This window comes from Macrotis lagotis, chromosome X (genome assembly GCF_037893015.1).
Source record: "Macrotis lagotis isolate mMagLag1 chromosome X, bilby.v1.9.chrom.fasta, whole genome shotgun sequence".
Taxonomy (NCBI): Eukaryota; Metazoa; Chordata; class Mammalia; order Peramelemorphia; family Peramelidae; genus Macrotis; species Macrotis lagotis.
Genome location: NC_133666.1, coordinates 25,935,501 through 25,954,360, shown reverse-complemented (window position 1 = coordinate 25,954,360; position 18,860 = coordinate 25,935,501). Strand labels below are relative to the sequence as shown.

At 43.3% G+C, this 18,860-nt stretch overlaps 1 protein-coding gene across 9 annotated transcripts in view; it reads left to right on the top strand.

The window, feature by feature from the left end:
• Positions 1 to 13,810, top strand: part of ENOX2 (ecto-NOX disulfide-thiol exchanger 2) — a 325,754-nt gene extending 311,944 nt beyond the window's left edge. For 8 of the 9 annotated variants that reach the window (XM_074208135.1, XM_074208139.1, XM_074208137.1 and 5 more), the window contains 2 exons: positions 7,705 to 7,790; positions 13,647 to 13,810. In XM_074208135.1, the coding sequence (XP_074064236.1) occupies positions 7,705 to 7,790; positions 13,647 to 13,778 (218 nt within the window). In that variant the 3' untranslated portion in view covers positions 13,779 to 13,810. The remainder of the gene's footprint in view (positions 1 to 7,704; positions 7,791 to 13,646) is intronic. The other variant, XM_074208136.1, reaches the window with a different exon arrangement.
• The last annotated feature ends 5,050 nt before the right edge of the window (positions 13,811 to 18,860 follow it).

The window sequence follows — 18,860 nt, the reverse complement described above, 5'->3', positions numbered from 1 at the left end:
TTAAGTCAGATTGTTTCATTTGCTGCTTAAGCGGGCCTCTTTACATAACTAGGGACCATTTGGAATACCTTGCTGGCCCCACTGTACTTTCTAAAGGGAAAATAGCTTGAGTATGAATCTTTTGAAAGCGTCTCTATTTACTGAATATGTTTTATGATGATATTATAAAGTAAGAGGAAGCATGGTGAACAGAGACTTGGCCTCAGAGTTCTGGCCCCACCTCTGACTCATCCTGGCTGGTGTGCCCCTGGGCATGTTACTGAACCTCTCATTGCTCCCAAGGCCATATGCTGCAGAACAGGGGCCTATCTCCATTGGAAGAGAGAATTACCTCACTAAGGGAGTCACTCACACTGATGAAATATCAGGCAGGTCTGAACCAAAAGAAAGAAAGAAATGATTTTTTAAAAAATGTGTATACACACACAAAAAAAAATAATTATTATGCTATATAATATTTTGTTATTTATTATTTTATATATTGCATATTTATATAAAATATTTGTATTATATGTATAAATGTCCACACAAGCAGGCCCTTTGCCCAGTTCAGGCCTCTCTCAGTACATAATAGGTCTTTCATGTTAGTGGCTGTTTAGCAAATGGCATGTTGAAGGCTGCCATCAACACACACAGATTGCCACAGTAGGAAAGGGAAGAGTCAGAGACACAAGAGAAAGGAAGAAACAAGCACATTTAAGCTCCTCAAATAAATATTTTTCAGCCATGAGAGGGGCAGGCCTGAGTTCTTGCTACCTCATGCCAATCCTCCCATCCTTCAGTCATAAGGCCAGCTCCTACAGGGTGATGTGAGGAAGGAAATAAGCTTATATTAAGAGCCTCTGATGTGACAGATACAAAACATCATTAGGGATAGCAGGGCAGGAAGGTGTATTTGTTCACAATTCCTGGGGCCAGTGCCCCCTACCCATGCTCCCAGCTCACCTGTTCAGAGCTCTCAGCCATGGAAGCTGTCACTGCAGTATCACTTGGATTCTGAGTTCAGTTTTTGGATTGGGATCCCTGACCACTCCCCTCCCTCCCTCCTGGTGGCACTTTAGAAGCATCTTTCCCCCTGCTACTGACATTTCTCCACACCTTCATCCTCATCCACCCTCTATAGGCCCCTTCTCATTCCATCATACCTTCTGGAACCTTGCTTTAACTGTTAACAAACTTTACTTGTGCTCATGAAAACCTGGCTCTCTCCAGAAGATACTCTTATCTCTGATCTGCCATTCTCTAGCACTGGGTGCTCTTTCTCTCATGCTCACCCCAAACACACTGAGCCTGGAAGAATGAGTGGCAAGCTGGGCCATTTCCAGTCCTTCCCTTTGCTGCCATCACTGCCCATCGTTCTTGGAGGGTTCACACATTCATCTATGTTAGAATGTCCAGCTCCTTGTCACAGTTATCCACCAGCCTCCAGGACCTCAAGACTTAGGTTTCAGTCTTCCATCTATATCTCAACCCCTTGCCTTTCTATTTGGAGACTTCAGCACACATGTCAGTGCTCCCCACCCACTCTTGGGCATCCCATTTGGCCATTGTTGACTTCCTTCAGCCATATCTCTACTCCACCTCAGCCACCCACAACTGTGCTGCCTACATGAGCCAGAACCCTAAGATTCCTCTCCTTGATTGTAGTCCCCTATTATCACATTCCTCCTTCCACCTCACTCCCCATTAAACTGTGCTTTGCCCTTAATGTACTTCCAGTCTCTTCCCCTCTCCCTGTTTTCACTGTCCCTCACTTTCTTCCCTTCACAGTTTTGCTCTTATGTTTAAATTAGTTCACCTGTGCACTACTTTCTACTTTTGAAGCCCTTGCCCTCTTGTTTCTTTGCAAGGCATGCTTTGGCATACTGATCCTGATCACCTCCTCATTTGCCTTTTCTGTCCACATTCATGAGCTGCTGGAGAAAGCCATGCAACCTTGCAGATAAGGTTCACTACCAGTTCACTCTCAGATCTCAGCTGGGCCTTTCCTCACTGCCTTTCTTGGTAAACCTTTTATTCTTCCTTAGGTGGCAGCTCTTTGTCATGCTCTCCATGGTAGTTGGTCTAAACTGTCTCTCCTCAATCCCCCCCATGACATTGCCAGCTCCTTTATTTTTAGTAGAGGACCTGGACCCCCCTACTTTATTGAACAAGGAGAAACTACTCATTCATCTTGAGCTATTTCTCCCTTCCTCCATACTTCTCAACCCAATTCTGTCCTCCCCCAGTTTCTCCTCAGAGTTACCTGAGGTAGAAATGACCCTTCTCCTTGCCAACGTCTCTGCTTGTGCTCCGGATCCCATCCCCTCCCACTTGCTCTGAGAGCTGGGGTGGGGGGAAGGGAAAGGTGTTCCATTATTTTCTCTTTTTCTCTTATCTTCAGTCTCTCACCAGTGGCTCCTTATCTGTCATCTGTAAACATGGTCACACTTCACATTATTACATTATAACTTCTCCAATACAAGAAACCTTGACATGGCCCTGACATCCCATCAGACTATGAGCTCATATCTCTTCTCCCTTTAACTCTGCAGCTAGATGGCACAGTAGAGAGAGCACTGGCCTTGGATTCAGGAGGACAGGAGTTCGAATCCAGTCTCAGGCACTTGACTCTTACTAGCTGTGTGACCTTGGACAAGTCATTTCACCCTGATTGTCTCCCATCCAGGGCCATCTCCAGTCATCCTGATCCATACCTTTCTGGCCACTGGACCCAGATGACTCTGGAGGAGAAAGTGAGACAGGTGAATCAGCACAGCACCCCCCCACTCAAATTCAGTTCATATGCTTGTCATAGCATCACCTCCCTGATGTCATTCGAAAATGAAAGACAAACATTATTATTATTATCATTATTGTCCTACAAAGGTCTGTCTGTGCTCATTGTCTCCATTTTCTCTCCTCTCAACCCTTAACCCTCAAGCTTTTGACATCCAGCCCCATTACTTAACTGAAATGACTTTTCCAAAGTTACCATCATTCCCTTAACTGCTAAAATTGATCATCTTTGGGGGTTCTCATCCTACTTTGACCTTACTTCATCTTTTGGTACCGTCCACTCCCCACTTTCCCCCAACTTCTGCCTTGGTTCTCCAACCTGTCTAACCGCTCCTTCCACTCTGTGTCATTAAACACCTCGCATAGTCTAAGCCCAGACATCTCCCAAGGCTTCTCCTACTAGCCTTTCCATCAGCAATCACAGCACCTCCCGTGGGTTCGACGCTCTCTATGCAGGGAACTTTTAGAAGCTCTCATTTGCTCCCCTGAGCTCCTTTCTCACCTTTGTCAGCTTGCAGGCCTCACATCTCCCCTTCATTTCTGTGGAGGGCACCACCATCCTACTAGTCACTCAGGTCTGCAGCCTCAGTCATCCTTGATTTTTCCTTCTTCCTCAGTTCCCATTGGCCAAGTCATGATGATTTGGCCTCCATGACATGTCTCACGTGAATCTCTCTCTTTCCCTTCTCCTCTGGATCATGACAATATCTCTTATTTGATCTACCTTCTCTAATCCATCTTCCCCAAGCTTTCAAATTGACATGCCCAAGACACACTTCTGACTTTGTCATCCCCTTATTCAAAACCGGTCCTGTTACCTCTGGGATTAAATCAAGCTAGTATTTCAAACCCTTCGCAAGTTGGGTACCACTCACCATTCCATCTCAATGCATATCATTCCCCTTCTCACACCCTGATGCCTAGCCAGATTGACCTGCCGGCTCTTCTACTTTAAAGTGCCATTTTACATCTCCATGCCTTTGCCTTTTCTTTGGCTGTCATCCCTGCCTGGTTTGCCCTCTCTCTTCACCTCCACCTCTGAGACCATCAGTTTCCCTCAAGTCTCATTGTAATTGCTATGTCCTATGTGAAGCTGCTCCTCACCAACCCTCCACTCCTCCCCCTGCCACAGTTATTAGTGTTCCCTCTTGAAACATCTTCATATTCCCTTACCTCTACGCATGATCTGTCACCCCCATGTTATATCGCCTGATATCATGCCCCCCAATAGTATGTAACTTCCTTGAAGGCAAGAACTATCTCATTTTTGACCTTGTGTCACCAGGGCCAAACAAAGAACTTTGTATAGAGTAGGGACTTTATCCATATTGAATTGAATTGAATTAGCAGTGTCCTCCACAGAGACCAACTCCTGAACATTTGTTAGATGATGTGGATAATATTAGTGGTAGAAAAAATACTGAGGGAGTCAGGGGCCAAGCTCTAATCCCCTCTGTCCAGAGGTAAGAACCAGTTGGTTTCTGAGGATCCTTCATGGCCTAGCTCCTTAGAAACTAAGGTCGCTGAACATGAAATCAGGAGACTTGTGCTCAGTCACAGCATCTCCAAGCCTCAGTTTCCATTGTCTGTAAAATGAGGATAATAATACTTACACTGTCTACCTCCCAGAGATGTTTTGAGGAAAGCACTTTGTGTAGATGCAAGGGGACACAGGAAGGAATTATTCTCAGTGAGTAGCTGATCCGCAGGGGGCCAAGCTCCCCATCTGCTCCCTCTCCATTACACGCAATATACCTATGTCATTTGATTAAGGAACATTTCAACTCTGGTGAAGCTCAGGCGTATTCACAGAAATAGATGCCACTGTCTCGACAGTTTCGAGGAAGGAAATGACTTATTTCCGTTTCCAACTTCTCAAGGCCATTGGCAAAAAAAACAAAGAGCTGTCAGGAAGAGCTGGTTTAGGGGCAAACTTGGGAGGAGTCAGCCTGGGAAGGCTTCTCAGGAGGGATTTTGGTAAACAGAAGACAGGCTCAGGCTGATGAAAAAGAAAGCCAGGACTATTTAATAACTAGGGCCCCAGACTGGGAGCTCCAGGAGGGCAGCACCATCTTCTCTCCTTTGGGTCCTTTACTAGCCACTAGAAATATTCCTCATTTGAAATAGCCTTCCTTTTTTCAGTAGTATTTTACTTTTTTCAATTGTATGCAAAAACAATTTTTAGCATTTTTTTTTAATTTTAAGTATAGATTTTTTTCCTCCCTCCTTCCTTCCCCTTCCCTCTTCCTCCGACAGAAAGCAATTTGATAGAGGTTATATAAGTGCAATCATGGAAAACATGAAATAACCTTTCTTATTTAGGCGATAAAGTCTCCTTCTTTCATGCCATGGCTAGCTCTTTCTGAGTTCAGTTCTCCCTACTGCTAACAGTAACTACTGTGAGTTCCATTGGCCCAACTCTAAGAATGAATTACTAACTGACTGTGGAAGTCTAACAAAAACCCTGTGATTGTATTCTGGGGGGGGGGCACCACCTCGGGGCAAGTTCTCTCGTGATCATCCACCCCCCCCCCCGGCCTCCCACTCTAGATACTTGCACCCCCAATTAGGTCAACCTTGCAGTGGACTCCTAGACCGTCCTATGAGCTTAATCTATTCTCTGCAAGCTTCCTAAAAGAACTGACTGACACGCAGACTCATAGATCTTGAAGACCTCCTCCCCTCCTCGTGAAGTCCACCCTCCCCCCTTTTGCAGATGAGAATACCAAAGTTCAGAGGACTTGGCCAAGATCATACATTGGAACTCAGATCCTCTGATTCCAGAGTCAGTCCTCTTTCCCTGCTGCCACCATTAATCCTGTTATCAGATATCAAGCACAACACATTTTTTTTATCAAATACCAAGGGCCCAAGTGTTGTATGAAGGGTTGGGGTTACAAATACAGGTGAAAAGAAAGCCAGTCCCTTCCCTCAACAAGGGGAGGGGGAGGAGATGCCCTTGATAGAAAGGGAGAAAAAGAGTATGCAGAGCTGAGTTGAGCCAGCTTTCAAGGGAGCATGACCAGCCTGAGTGATTTCTCAAAGGGAAGTTTCAAAAAGGAACTCATAAAATGGAAGAAGAGGCTGTAAGGGTGGAGCCTCTGCCAGTGTGAAGGTCACAGAGTTAGTGGAGGAGGAAGAGGGGGAATCCCATAGGATTAGGAACTACATCTGGGATTTCATTTTCCTAGGTGAGAAAACCCCATTTACAAATCCAGAAACTATATTTGCTCTGTATCCAAAGACCCTGGTACATATCATGGGAAGCTGACTCAACCCCTCCTCTTACAGAGGGGTGCTGAAATGAGTTGTCCATGGTCTCACAGGTCAAGCGCCAAGGAGCCAAGTAGGGATTTGAAGGCAGGTTTGTCTGCCTCCAAAAGGAAGATTAGCTACAGATCTAGCTTGGTCAGGGCCGAGAGCTACCTTGTCAGAAGCAGAGCTTGAACTCAGATCTTCCTGGTTTCCGTGTCACTTGTCCAACCACATTAAGTGTATTTCTCAATGATGATTGAAAAAATGGTCAACAAGCAACATTTGGATGATATATACTGGGAAGTTATTATTCAATTCAGTTCATCAAATCATGATTAATACCGACTGTGCTCAGAGCACCAAGATGGGCGTTGGGAGAGAGACCAGGTTTGGTTAAGTGCTCTTCCCTCCAGGAACCACCAAGTTCAAGGGATCATACACATGCGCGCGTGCACACACACACACACACACACACACACACACACACACATAAATATACATATACACAATATAATAATGTAATTGCTCATTGTGAATATATTTAGGAGGAATGAAGCAGAGTGCTTTATTTGGTTTGGTTGGGGGGGGCACTTTACAGAATAGATAAAAACCCTAGACTGAATAGAGTCCCTGGTACAGTTGATACAACGACAGTCTCATGGTGTGTGAACAAATGTTCAGGAAAGGAAGAACAGATTCAGGTATCGAGGTACTTGTACTAATCATCTGACTGATGCCATGTTGGGGGTTAGAAATAACCTGGACAATCTGCTCCTACCAGTCAGCCTGGAGCCATGCTAAGAGCATATAATTTTGGACAAGATACAGCATATTCACCACAAAATTGTCTATCACTTTGGCACATCAGAGAACACAGTCCTTTGCTCATACTCATGGTGCTCTCTTTCAGAGTAGAACCTGCACAATTTCCCCTAGAGAAGAATTAGGCTACTCAGGTAGAATGTGGAATTTAAACCCTACAGAGCTGTCGCTAGCCATTTCTGTGCCTAGGGCAAGTCATCACAAATATACCCTGAAATAAACTTTGTATTTCATAATATGAAAATAATGTAAGACAAATTCAGTTTGAGTAGGAGGAGAAATTAGTTACATTAGTGGCTCGCAGATGGATGTTATTAGTAATGCATACCATCTGGTGGTTTCCTGTTTTCATCAATTATTCTTTGAAACTAGGTGTTGAGCTCAGTTATTTCTAAACTCCTAAAGGAGTGCATTGCTGTCAACATGAAAATATCACACATTTCAAAATGTACACAATCTTTTAAAAATCACCAGACTACATTTTTGTTGTATCTAAATTGTGGTGCCTAGTCACCTACCTTAGGTCTCTGGAACTTCAAAAAAAAAAAGATATTATGCATGGCCCTTGAAGATGGAGACTGTAATCTACAGAACATGTAGATGAAATGTGAAAATCATTCTTAACGTGAACTCATGCCAAAATCTACAATCTTATCATTTTTACATTTTCTGAGTGGTGCGGAAATGGCTCCTAAAACATCAACTTTCTGTTTGAATTTTTTGATCTAGACCTATGATTTTCTCAGTATGGGAACTCCCAGTGTGGACAGGCTTTTCACAAATACTGAGTCATAACTTGTAAATTTACAAGCTATCTCAAGATTAAGCCCTATTGTATTTTCTCTGTAGGCATAATATCCACATTTCTTCATGTGCACCCATTTGGAGCAAGTATTGAATACATTTGCTCTTATCTACAACGTCTTGATACTAAGGTATTTATGGGAGGGGAATAAACTGGGATGGTACAAGGAGGCTATGTTGGATTCTTTCTAAGCCTATTGTCAGTGATGTGTAACCAAAATGTTCCATTTAATCTTTGGTGATCCTCTTTCTCCCTTATTTGGTCATGACTTCTTCTGCTCTCCATAGATCCCAAAGGTAATTTCTTCCTTGCTTCTGTACTTTGTTTATAATGTCGCCATTTATCTCTATGTCATAGAACCAAATTGGAGCTTATGATATCCGATGTTAATTCTAAGCCTAATTTCTGCCAGATGGGGCAGCTAGGTGGTGTTGCAGTGGATAGAACTCTAGACCTGGAGTCAGGAAGTCCTGAGTTCAAATCCAGCATCAAACACTAGCTTGTGACCCTGGGCAAAGTCACTTAACCTTGCTTGCCTCAGTTTCTTCATTTGTAAATGAGCTGGAGAAGGAAATGACCAACCACTCCAGTATCTTTGCCAAGAAAATTCCAAATGGGGTCACAGAGAGTTAGACAAAACAGAAAAATGACTGAACAACAGCAATTTCTGCCAGATTGCTTTCCAATGTTCTCAGCAGTTTTTAATCAGTAATTGAGTCTGTAACCCAGGTGTAGCTGGAGTTTGGGATTTATGAAAAACTAAATGAACAGAACCAGGAAAACAATCGAGACAATAACATCATTTTAAAAATGAACAAATTTGAAAACCTTTAGAACTTTAATCAGTGCAATGACTGACCTTGATTCCAGAGAACCATAGATCAAAAATGCCCCCCCCCAGCCAGAGAGATGATGACCTCAAGATGCAGAATGACCCATGCATTAGAGGACATGGCCAATATAGGAAGCAATTGCACTTGAGTGCAATATTTGTTACAATTGTTGTTTCTGTTTCTGTTTTTATTTTTATTTACTGAGAGGCAGTGGGAGGTGGGAGGCAGAGGAATCAAATGCTTGATTAGTTAATAGAATAACCAGATTATCTGGATCCTACAACCTCTGGTATGGAAGGTAGAGTCAAGGCTCCAGCTGTCCCTGACCTTGGGATATAGTCATCATTGCCCAAATCCTTTGGTGTTTTCCATGCTCAAGTTGTCAGATCATTTTGCAGACACAAGACACCTGCATCAATACATCTTGCACAAGGTTCCACAGACAAACAAGAAAAGCCCGTAGTCAGCCAGACTCCCCAGAGACACACTTGTCTGGGACTAGGAGATTTCACTGGGATCTCTTGTTCTCTTTGCTGTCAACACCTAAATCTCTGCCGCAGCAGTGTTATAGACCAGCCTAAACTCCATCTTGAGGTCTGTCTGTTCCTTGTTGTCCCTGCTGCCTCAGAGTTGGGAGCAAGGCTCCGGTCCTCATAAAAACCAATAGTAGCTGCCTCCACCACCAGTCAGCCACCTTGTCTTCCTGACTGTTCTGGCACCAGTCAGTTTTCCTCTAGCACAATGTTGGAAATGATGGCTACAGAGCTCAGGACACAGAGCACTCAGCTTGAAATCAGGAAGATGGAAGTTCAAATGCTGCCTTGTTAGCTGTGGGACCCTGGGCAAGTCACGGAATGTCTGTCTGCCTCAGTTTTCTCAGTTGTAAAATGAGGGGGCTCAATACCCTCTTAATTCTCTTCCAGCTCTAAAATGATGATCATATCCCTAACTACAATTCAGAACTGCTGTCACGCCATTAATATTAGAGATAGTGACTACCTCATACCATTAGTAATAGGACAGAAAATGACAAATGTTAGAGGGAATGTACAGGGGAAAAAAGTGAGGTATTAATGCATTATTAGTAGAATTGTGAAATGATTCAACCAAACTCTGGAACTCTGCCCAAAGGGCAGTAAAACAATGCTACCACCTAGCAATGCCACTATTAGCTCTACATCCAAAAAGAGATAAAAATGGGAAGGAAAGGGACCTATATGGACAAGGATGTTTATAGCAGCTCTTTTCAAGGGGCAAGAAATTGAAAATTGAAGGGCTACCTCTCAGTTGGGAAATGACTGAACAAACTGTGTTTTATGATTATGATGTAATGCCAGTCAGCTATAAGAAATGATGAGCAGGTTTCACTCAGAAAAACCTGGAAAGACTTACATGAGCTGATGCAAAGTGAAATGTACCGTGTACAAAGTAACAATATTGGGGTGGTGAGGTTACGCAGTGGTTAGAGCACCAGCCCTGGAGTCAGGAGGACCTGGGTTCAAATCCAGTCTCAGACACTTAATAATTACCTAGCTGTGTGGCCTTGGGGGAGACACTTAACCCCATTGCCTTGCAAAAACTAAAACAAACAAACAAACAAAACCCAAAGTAACAATATTATAAGATGATCAGCTGTGAATGATTTACCTTTTCTCAGCAATGCTGTGATCCAAAATAACTCTGAAGGATTTATGATAAAGAATGCTCTCTGTTCCCAGAGAAAGAGCTGATGATATCTGAATACACATTAAAACATAATTTTATTGCTTTGTTTTGGGGATTATTTTTGTTCCATGTTTTGCCTACCATATGACTATTATGAAAATAGCCATGACTACAGCCTATATTGATTGGCTTACCTTCTCAATGAGGGAGAGAATTTGGAATTCAGAGTTTTAAAAATGAATGTTGAAAATTGCTTTTAACATGTAACTGGAGAAAAATAAAATACTAAAAATATAAAACTATTAGAGTAGTGAGCTGTAATAGAAAGAAATTCAGCCTCCAAGTGACCCTGCCACCCATGTAAGAATGGGTACATTGCACACTTCCACCTCCCCTTTTGGAGCCTCAGTTTCCTCCTCTGTGAAATGAGGATCATAACTGTCCTGTATTCCTCATCGGGCAATTGCATTTTAAACATTTGAAAATGTAAGAAATGGGAGTTCTTGCTAACAAAATGCACATTCCAAACCGGAGCCTTGCTTCTTGATTAAGTCTGAAATCGATGGCCGACGTGGGCTACAAATTGAACAGACTGTCTTCAAATAATCAACAATTGACTTTTTTGATTGTTACATATTTCGTGATCTGTAGCACGATTAAGAGACAACATGATATAGAAATCTTAGAATCTCTGGATTTGGAGTCCAAAAACCTAGGTTCAAATCTGCTATGTGATCTTAAGAAGGCCCTCTCCAGGCCTCAATTTCCTCTACTGTCAAAGGAAGAGAGGTGCCACTAAAGGCAGCCTAGACTTAAATTCTGCTTCTGACACTTCCAAGCCATGTGGCCTTGGGTAAATCACTTCATTGTGCCTGGCCTTAGTGTTCTCATTGGTAAGACCAGGGAGTTGGATTCAGTGGCCTGAGACCCCTTCTAGCTCTAGGCTAGAATTGTATATCTTGAGGGCTTTGTGAATCCTAGCATCCTTCCTCTCTGCCCCAAGGTGCTTATCTGGGCAAAATGACTGTTTTTTAGGAGAGGGTTGGACCTGTGATCTTACTGACTTAGTGAACTCTCAGTTGAGGAATGTCCTTCCACCAGTGTAAGTTGGCATCTTCCTTGCAACCCTGAGAGATTCCTAGAGCACTATAGTTAAGTGACTTAAGTGGCACAGAGTATGAATGAATGTTTGTCCTTCATTTTCAAAGAAGACTATGACAGCAGGGAGGTGATGCCATGACAAGCACATGGACTGGATTAGAGTGAGGGGGGGCTGTGCTAAATCCCCAGCCTTACTTTCTCCTCTGGAGCCATCTGGGTCCAGTGGCCAGATAGGAGTCAGGATGACTAGAAATGACCCTGGATGTGAGGCAATCAGGGTGAAGTGACTCGCCCAAGGTCACACAGCTAGGAAATGGCAAGGGTGTGAGATTGGATTCCAACTCCTGTTCTCTTGACTCCAAGACCAGTGCTCTAGCCACTGTGCCACTGGACCCAGATGGCTGCAGAGGAGAAAGTGAGGCTGTGACATAGCACAGCATCCCCTCACTCAAATCCATTTCATGTTCTTGTCATAGCATTGCCCCCTCTGGTGTTATGGTCTTCTTAGAAAATGAAGGACAGGGTGGCTAAGTGGCGCAGTAGATAGAGCACCAGACTTGGAGTCAGGAGTACCTGGGTTCAAATCTGGTCTCAGACACAATTACCTAGCTGTGTGGCCTTGGGCAAGTCACTTAACCCCATTGCCTTGCAAAATCTAAAAAAAAAATGACAGATAGGGTGGCTAGGTGGCACAGTGCCTGGAGTCAGGAGTACCTGAGTTCAAATCCAGCCTCAGACACTTAGTAATTACCTAGCTGTGAGTAAGTACGTAACTGTGTGGCCTTGGGCAAACCACTTAACCCCACTGCCTTACAAAAACCTAAAAAAAAGAAAAGGACAAACCCTCCAACTCCCATCTCTTAAAGCCCAAATAGGACACCAACAAGTATTAAGGAGCAAAGTTGGGATTCAAATGCAGATCTTCTGACTCCCAGTCTTACTCTCTTTCAAATCTGTTCAGTGGAAGGAGGGGTCTTATGATAGGTGCCCCTGCAGTATGTAGATCCCAGAAGCAATAGTGGCAGACATGGGCCCCATAGAGACTGTCCTTCACTTTAATCCATTTCCATCACTTTATTTTCTTACTGGCCCAGGTGGAAGTAAGGTCTCTTACCATTTCTTTTTTTTTTTCCTCTTCTTTTTTAAAAAAAAGTTTTTTTCTTTTTTATGAACTTCAGCATCAACCAACAAAAAAAATTTCAGTGACCAAAGAAGAGCAAAACAAAGGTCATATAGAGAACTATATACCTTTGTACAAACAGTTGGAGAGTATTTAAGTATATATTAAATTTAACATTGTAGTAAAAAAAACCTGCCCTGCTTGTCGCTTTCTGAACTTGCTCTGTTCTCTGTGTGTGTCATTTTTTTTGCATCTCTGTCACTACTCACCAACTCACTCTCCAAAGAAATCTCGCTTTTTTAAATGTTTAAATTGTATTCATTCATTCATTTATTTATTTTAGATTTCTGCAAGGCAAATGGGGTTAAGTGGCTTGCCCAAGGCAAAATGTCTGTGATCGCATTTGAACCCAGGTACTCCTGACTCCGGGGCGGTGCTCTATCCACTGCGCCACCTAGCTGCCCCCAAAACTTTACCCTTAACAACAAATTATACTTAAGCCAAAAAAAGAATCTACGTATTGGCTATTTCTGACAACAAATGTTTCATTTTGCACCAGTAGTCAATCTCCTTGGCCAAGAGATGGGAAGCTAGTTTCAGTATTAGCCTTTTGAAGTTCAGATCTCTTCATTTGTTCCTTGATATTGGGGGTGCCCGGCAATGTCACCCCAGTAGACATAGACTAATGTTGCAGGGGCAGGGGAAGTATTTTCTGGTTGGGTTATCTGTGCAGAAATCAATAGACCTCACTATGTTTCCTGTGGCCCTCCCCCATCCTGGAGTGTTGGGAGTTTATTTGCAAAGAGCAAAGCCTCTCTTGAAATGCCCTAGCCTGTTAACTTTGTACCTTTTTATACTTAGTGGTACCCTCTTTTCAGCTCCCCAGGTGCCACTGTCTCCTCTTCTCTCCTTGCTACTAAAATCTCTTTTCAGATTCCCATTCAAAGTCGGGTGTAAATGGCCAGTAATGGCTTAAAGTACTATCGGCATTTTAACAAGGCTCAGCTCAGAACCAAAGCATAGAAACAGGAGCACTTTGCAATCACTGAACTGTCCAGATGTACAATGGGCTCTCCATCATCGAGGGCACAACTGGAAAGCTGCTTATGGTTTGAGTGGGCTTATTCCTGAGGGAGTTTCAGGTCAGCTATGGTCCCAGAGGTCCCTTCCAGCTTGGAAATGTCAGCCCCAAAGTGATGTCAATGAGCTTTACTTACCCAGAAGCAGAGTTGGCTTCCTTCCAGTGATACTGTTTTCTTGCCTGCAGATTTGCACCAGCGAAGTGGAAACTCTCATGAGCCGCCTGCAATGCACCTTTAAGCAGGAGATGACAGGAGTTGGAGCCAGCCTGGAGAAAAGATGGAAATTCTGTGGTTTTGATGGTCTCAAGATGACTTAATCTTGTTCCCTTTCATTAATCAAGATCTTGGGGGGAGGGTGGGGGAGGGGTGAGTATTATCTTAACCTGGGAAGGGATTTAAAAAAAAATCTGTGTTGTTTTCATTTGTTTACATTTTGGAAGTTTGTTGGGGGGGGGGGTTGTTCTTTCTTTGTGACTGTCATGTTAGAAAATGGCTTTAACCTTGTAGCTCCCTTTATGAAATCTATTATAATAAGTGTGGATTATAGATAGCACAGCACCTTCTGCTAAAGGCCCTAGACAGACTGGCTCCAACCTTAAGTGTGGCCATTTCTCTCCCTTGGTGAGTTGGTTGGTTGGTTTTTCCAAATGAAAACCTTCAGATGCTCAAAAAACAATCACTTGGGGCATCTACTGTGTCTATATACTACTGTTCTTAAGCCTTGGCGTTTTCTTTTGTTTTTAAGCACCTGTTACTGGAAATGTTTTGACAGTTTGTATGTGATATGTTTTTCCAAAATCATCCTATAAACATTTCTCCTCTCACAAGGAGCCATTGGTAGAACTTCAATACCCAGATCATCTTTCCCCTAGCTAATGCTACAGGAGGGCTCTCTCTCTCTCTCTCTCTCTCTCTCTCTCTCTCTCTCTCTCTCTCTCTCACACACACACACACACACACACACACACACACACACACACACACACTGAGAGCCCAAATTTGGTAGAGATGCTTAAGCTTGCCCATCTTTTGAAGACAGATCACCCATGGTTCATGAGTTTCTTTGGGTTATTTTATTTTTATTTGCATCTTGGTTTGAGCCAGAGGTTGACAAATTTTCCAAAGTGATTCTTTCTTCTCTACTAGGTAGTTTATTTCAGAATTTACAAGTAAAGCTAGATTTTAAAAAATCATAACACCTAAAAAGGTTCAGTGTATTGGCATTAACAGCAGCCTACTCTGGCTGACATGTTTACACAGTCTTCAGCATCATTTTGTAAATAATCTGCTTCTAAAGGTGGGCGTATATAATTTTCTACCAACTAGACAAAAATGACAACATCAGGAATGGAATTTCCTTTCATATCCTCTCTGCTCCAGCCTTTCACAGAATCAGTAAGACCTTTCCTCCTGCCATCAGTGTGTTAGTCAAGAGCTCACCCACTGCTGCAAATATTGTGTTTACTTCCTGTTGAATGTTTCCAAAGAGATGCTCCAAGTATCACTAGCTCATTGTACTTTCACAAAAGAAGGACCAAGGTTTCTGTACTGAGGGGCAGCTTATGCCCCGGAGAGAGTGCCCTCCAGGCTGTCAGGACCTCCTGCAGTTTGTATTTGAGGGTCTGGCTAAGAAGTTCTGCTTAGTTGTTTAATAGAGACAGGTTGGGGCTGAACATCCAGAGACAAATTGGTCTGGCCTCTTATGTGGTGCTTTCTTCCAAATCAAGCATCCCCACCCTTTAGTAATGGCTTAAAATAGTGTGCTTTTGTCTACAAAGAACATGAGGAGTATTTTGAGAAAATACCTTGTAAACGAGATATCAGTACTGTTTCCAGTTGTATTTTTCAGATAATAAAACAAACATTGTTTTTCTTCATTTGGTGTCATGCCTGAACTTATTGGTGCCGTACAGATAGGAGGTCCCACGTTCCATTTCTAGCTCATTGCGTGTGTTGGCAGATCTTAACTGTCTCTCTTTGGAGACCCTAAACTATGGCTTCCTCCCTCAGGAACCCTTCGGGACCACGAGGAGGAAGGATTAGTAGCGATGGCAAAATAAGTAATATCGATATCTTGCCTCCCGAGAAGAGGAGAGAGAGACCACAACCTCCCATTGGACTAGGTGACTTCCATCTCCTGTTGGGGTATCTCCAACTCAATCTCTAGTCTCCTTTGGGAATAGGAGAGTTGTCTTCCACTTAATGATCATCATAGTCACGCCTGCTTAGACCCTACACATCCCAGTGATGCTGAATCCCTGTAGGTCATTACTGAAATCCCATTACCAGGGGCAGTTAGGTGGGGCAGTGGTTAGAGCACCGGCCCTGGAGTCAGGAGGACTAGAGTTCAGATAGGGCCTCAGGCACTTAATAATTACCTAGCTGTGTGATCTTGGGCAAGTCACCTAACCCCATTGCCATAAACAAAAAGACATTACATTACCCATCACCACCACCTCCAGGTGCAATAATTATGAAATCCCCTCATCTGACTATAACCTATTGGCTGTCCACCTCTTCCCCTTTACCTTCCCATTCCGAACCCTGCCCTTTGTCCACACCATAACCTTCAGTCCCTCAACTCTTCTCTTGCACACCATCAACCCCACACCAGCTCTTTTCCTCATTGTGACCCTCAGGTAAACAATTTCAACTTCACACTGTCTTCTTTTCTTGTATCCTTATCATATCACATCACTGATTGTGTCATCTTGGCTGCTGAATGAAGGTGGAAAACATAACTGCAACTGTTCTGACTGATCCCACTACAAGTTTGTTCCACAACGTCAACTGGGCCCCCAATGCTGTTGGACAATCCTTCTAACTCACTCTCCTGCTCTTCACAGATGCTTTTCTAAACCTTTTCATGCCTCTTCAAACCCACCATGGCTCCTCCTCATCCTATCTGTCAGCTGAGAAACTCGTCCCATATTTTACATGAAAACTTGAGGCCATTGGCCAAGAATTCTCTCTTCTCTCCTCGCCCTTCTCATCTCACTCATGTCTCCTGGCACCAGTTCCTCCACCCCTATCTCACATCAAGAAGTAGCCTTACTCAATTTAGTTCAAGAAATGTTTATTGCATGCCTAATATGTCCTAAGCTTTGAGCTAAACACTGAGTATACAAATAAGAAAAAGACAGTTCATTCATCTCTTCAGTAAACATTAAGCACAGGTGCCAGGTACTATCTTATAAGAGCCAGGGAGGCAAAAAGTGGCAAAAGATTGTCCTTGCCTTCAAGGAGCTTACAACCTAATGGAAGAAAGCAAGGCACAAAAAGGAAGCTGAAAAATGAGGGAGGGGCATGCTGTTCTGTGGAGTCCCATCCAAGCCGAACTGCTCGTGCAAAGTGCAGAGTTCACCTGGAAAGTTAAGATCCTGCCCCTTTAGAAAGAATAGTTCTCCACCCTCCAGTCCTCCAATGAGGGGAGAGGCCACTGAGGTGAATACTCATTAAGGCAGACCCCTCGAACCTGCCCAAGCAATAGCATTGCCCCCTCTGTTTTTTCACTCTTTCACTTATCTTCAATCATTCTGTATATTGTTTCCTTCCCTACTGCTTACAAACCTGCATCCATCTACCCCATCCTGAAAAAAGCCCTCACTTGCTCATCTGTCTCGGATTCTACTATCCTATAACTCTTCTGCCCTTTGTGACAACAGTCTACAAGATACCTCTACTTCCTCTCTCCTCTCACTCCCTTCCAAACCCCATACACTGTCTTCCCATCTCCTCATTCAACCAACATTGCTCTCTCCATAGTTAGCAATGATCTCATTGCCAAATCCAATGTCCTTTTATCAATCCTCATTCCCAACTTCTCTGCAACCTTTGATAGTGTCGATCACTCTATCTTCCCTGGGACAGTGGTGTTTAGAATTTGCAAACATTTTCTCCTGGGTCCCCTCCTCCCTCTCTGACTGTGCTCCCTCATTCTCCTTTGCTGGATCCCCTTCCAGATCTTACCTTCTACCTGTAGGTGTCCCCCTGGGTTCTGTCATCTTCTCCCTCCATACTTCATCTGAGGATCCCATTAGCTCCCAGGGATTTAGTTATCACCTTGAGGCTGATGATTCTCAAATCTACCCTTCCCCCCAACCCCTCTGATGACTTTCAAGATCACATCTCCAACTTCAGTAGAAGTCTTAAACTCAATGTGTCCAAAACTGAATTCATTCTCTTTTCCCCAAATCCTCTCCCTTTCCAAACCTCCCTATTAATATCAAAGGCAGTTTGGGGATACAACCCCAAGTCCCACCATCCTTCCAGTCCCTCAGGCTCACAACTTAGGAGTCATGCTGGATCAGGCTCACAATTGGAGTCTGTAGACTGGATTCCTTTTCTCTTTCCTTTTTTTCCTTCTCTCCTTCCTTCCTATAAATGAGTATAGTTTTCCACTGCTCTGAGGGAAGATAGAAGCCACCAGAAATCTGTGCCTCCTTGGGAAACCAACTATGAGTATGGGGCTCCTGGCTGAATCATTAAGCCCTGTCCAGGCCTCTCCTTGCTGGACTACACCCATTTCCAGCAAAGGCCATATTCTAAGTTAGCCTGTTGCTGGGACTGGGACTTGACAAATAAGCTTATGCTGAGATACTGAGGGAATGTCTTAATGGCCTTGATTTCTGCCTGTTCATGCCATTAAAACTCATAGGAATGTTAAAAAAGAAAAAGAAAAAAAAGATGCACTGTGACAGGTTTGACAAGGAAAGGGAGCACTTTGAACAGCTCCTATTAGCAGTGAATGATTGTTGGAGCAGAATGGAGCTGCTTTAGCTGAGAAATGGGAGCCATGGTTGTTGGGAGGGGGGAAGATAAGGAGAGGCAGGCAGCCAGCTGGGAGGCTGGAGCGGCTCCCCAGTCCTATTTTTTCTTCCAAGATATGGCAACTGGAGAAACAAATGCCTCTTAGTTCTTTCTCAAGTGGGTTCTCTGGTCAGAGTTTTCATATCCATCTATCCATCTCTATATATACACATACATACACTTCTCTATATCCATATATGTGTGTGAGTGGATTTGTGTATGTATATATATGTGTGTGTGTGTGTGTGTGTGTGTGTGTGTGTGTAGAAATCTGTGTGTACAGACACACACATGGACAAGCCATATGCATACATCTGTACAGACACATGTACTTATATCTTCACACAACCACATATATACATATAATCCGCATGTCCATATAGATATCTGCACACATATACATTTCCTATATACACACGCATTGTATACACATTTGTGTGCCCATGTAAATATAGGTCTATATGTATGTATATGTGCACATTTCCTATATATGAACATATATATGTTTCTATAGATTTTTATAGATAAGAGAACCTCCCCCAATCTCCTGTAAGGGACCCCCAAACTCATCTGGTCCAGCTCATACTTGA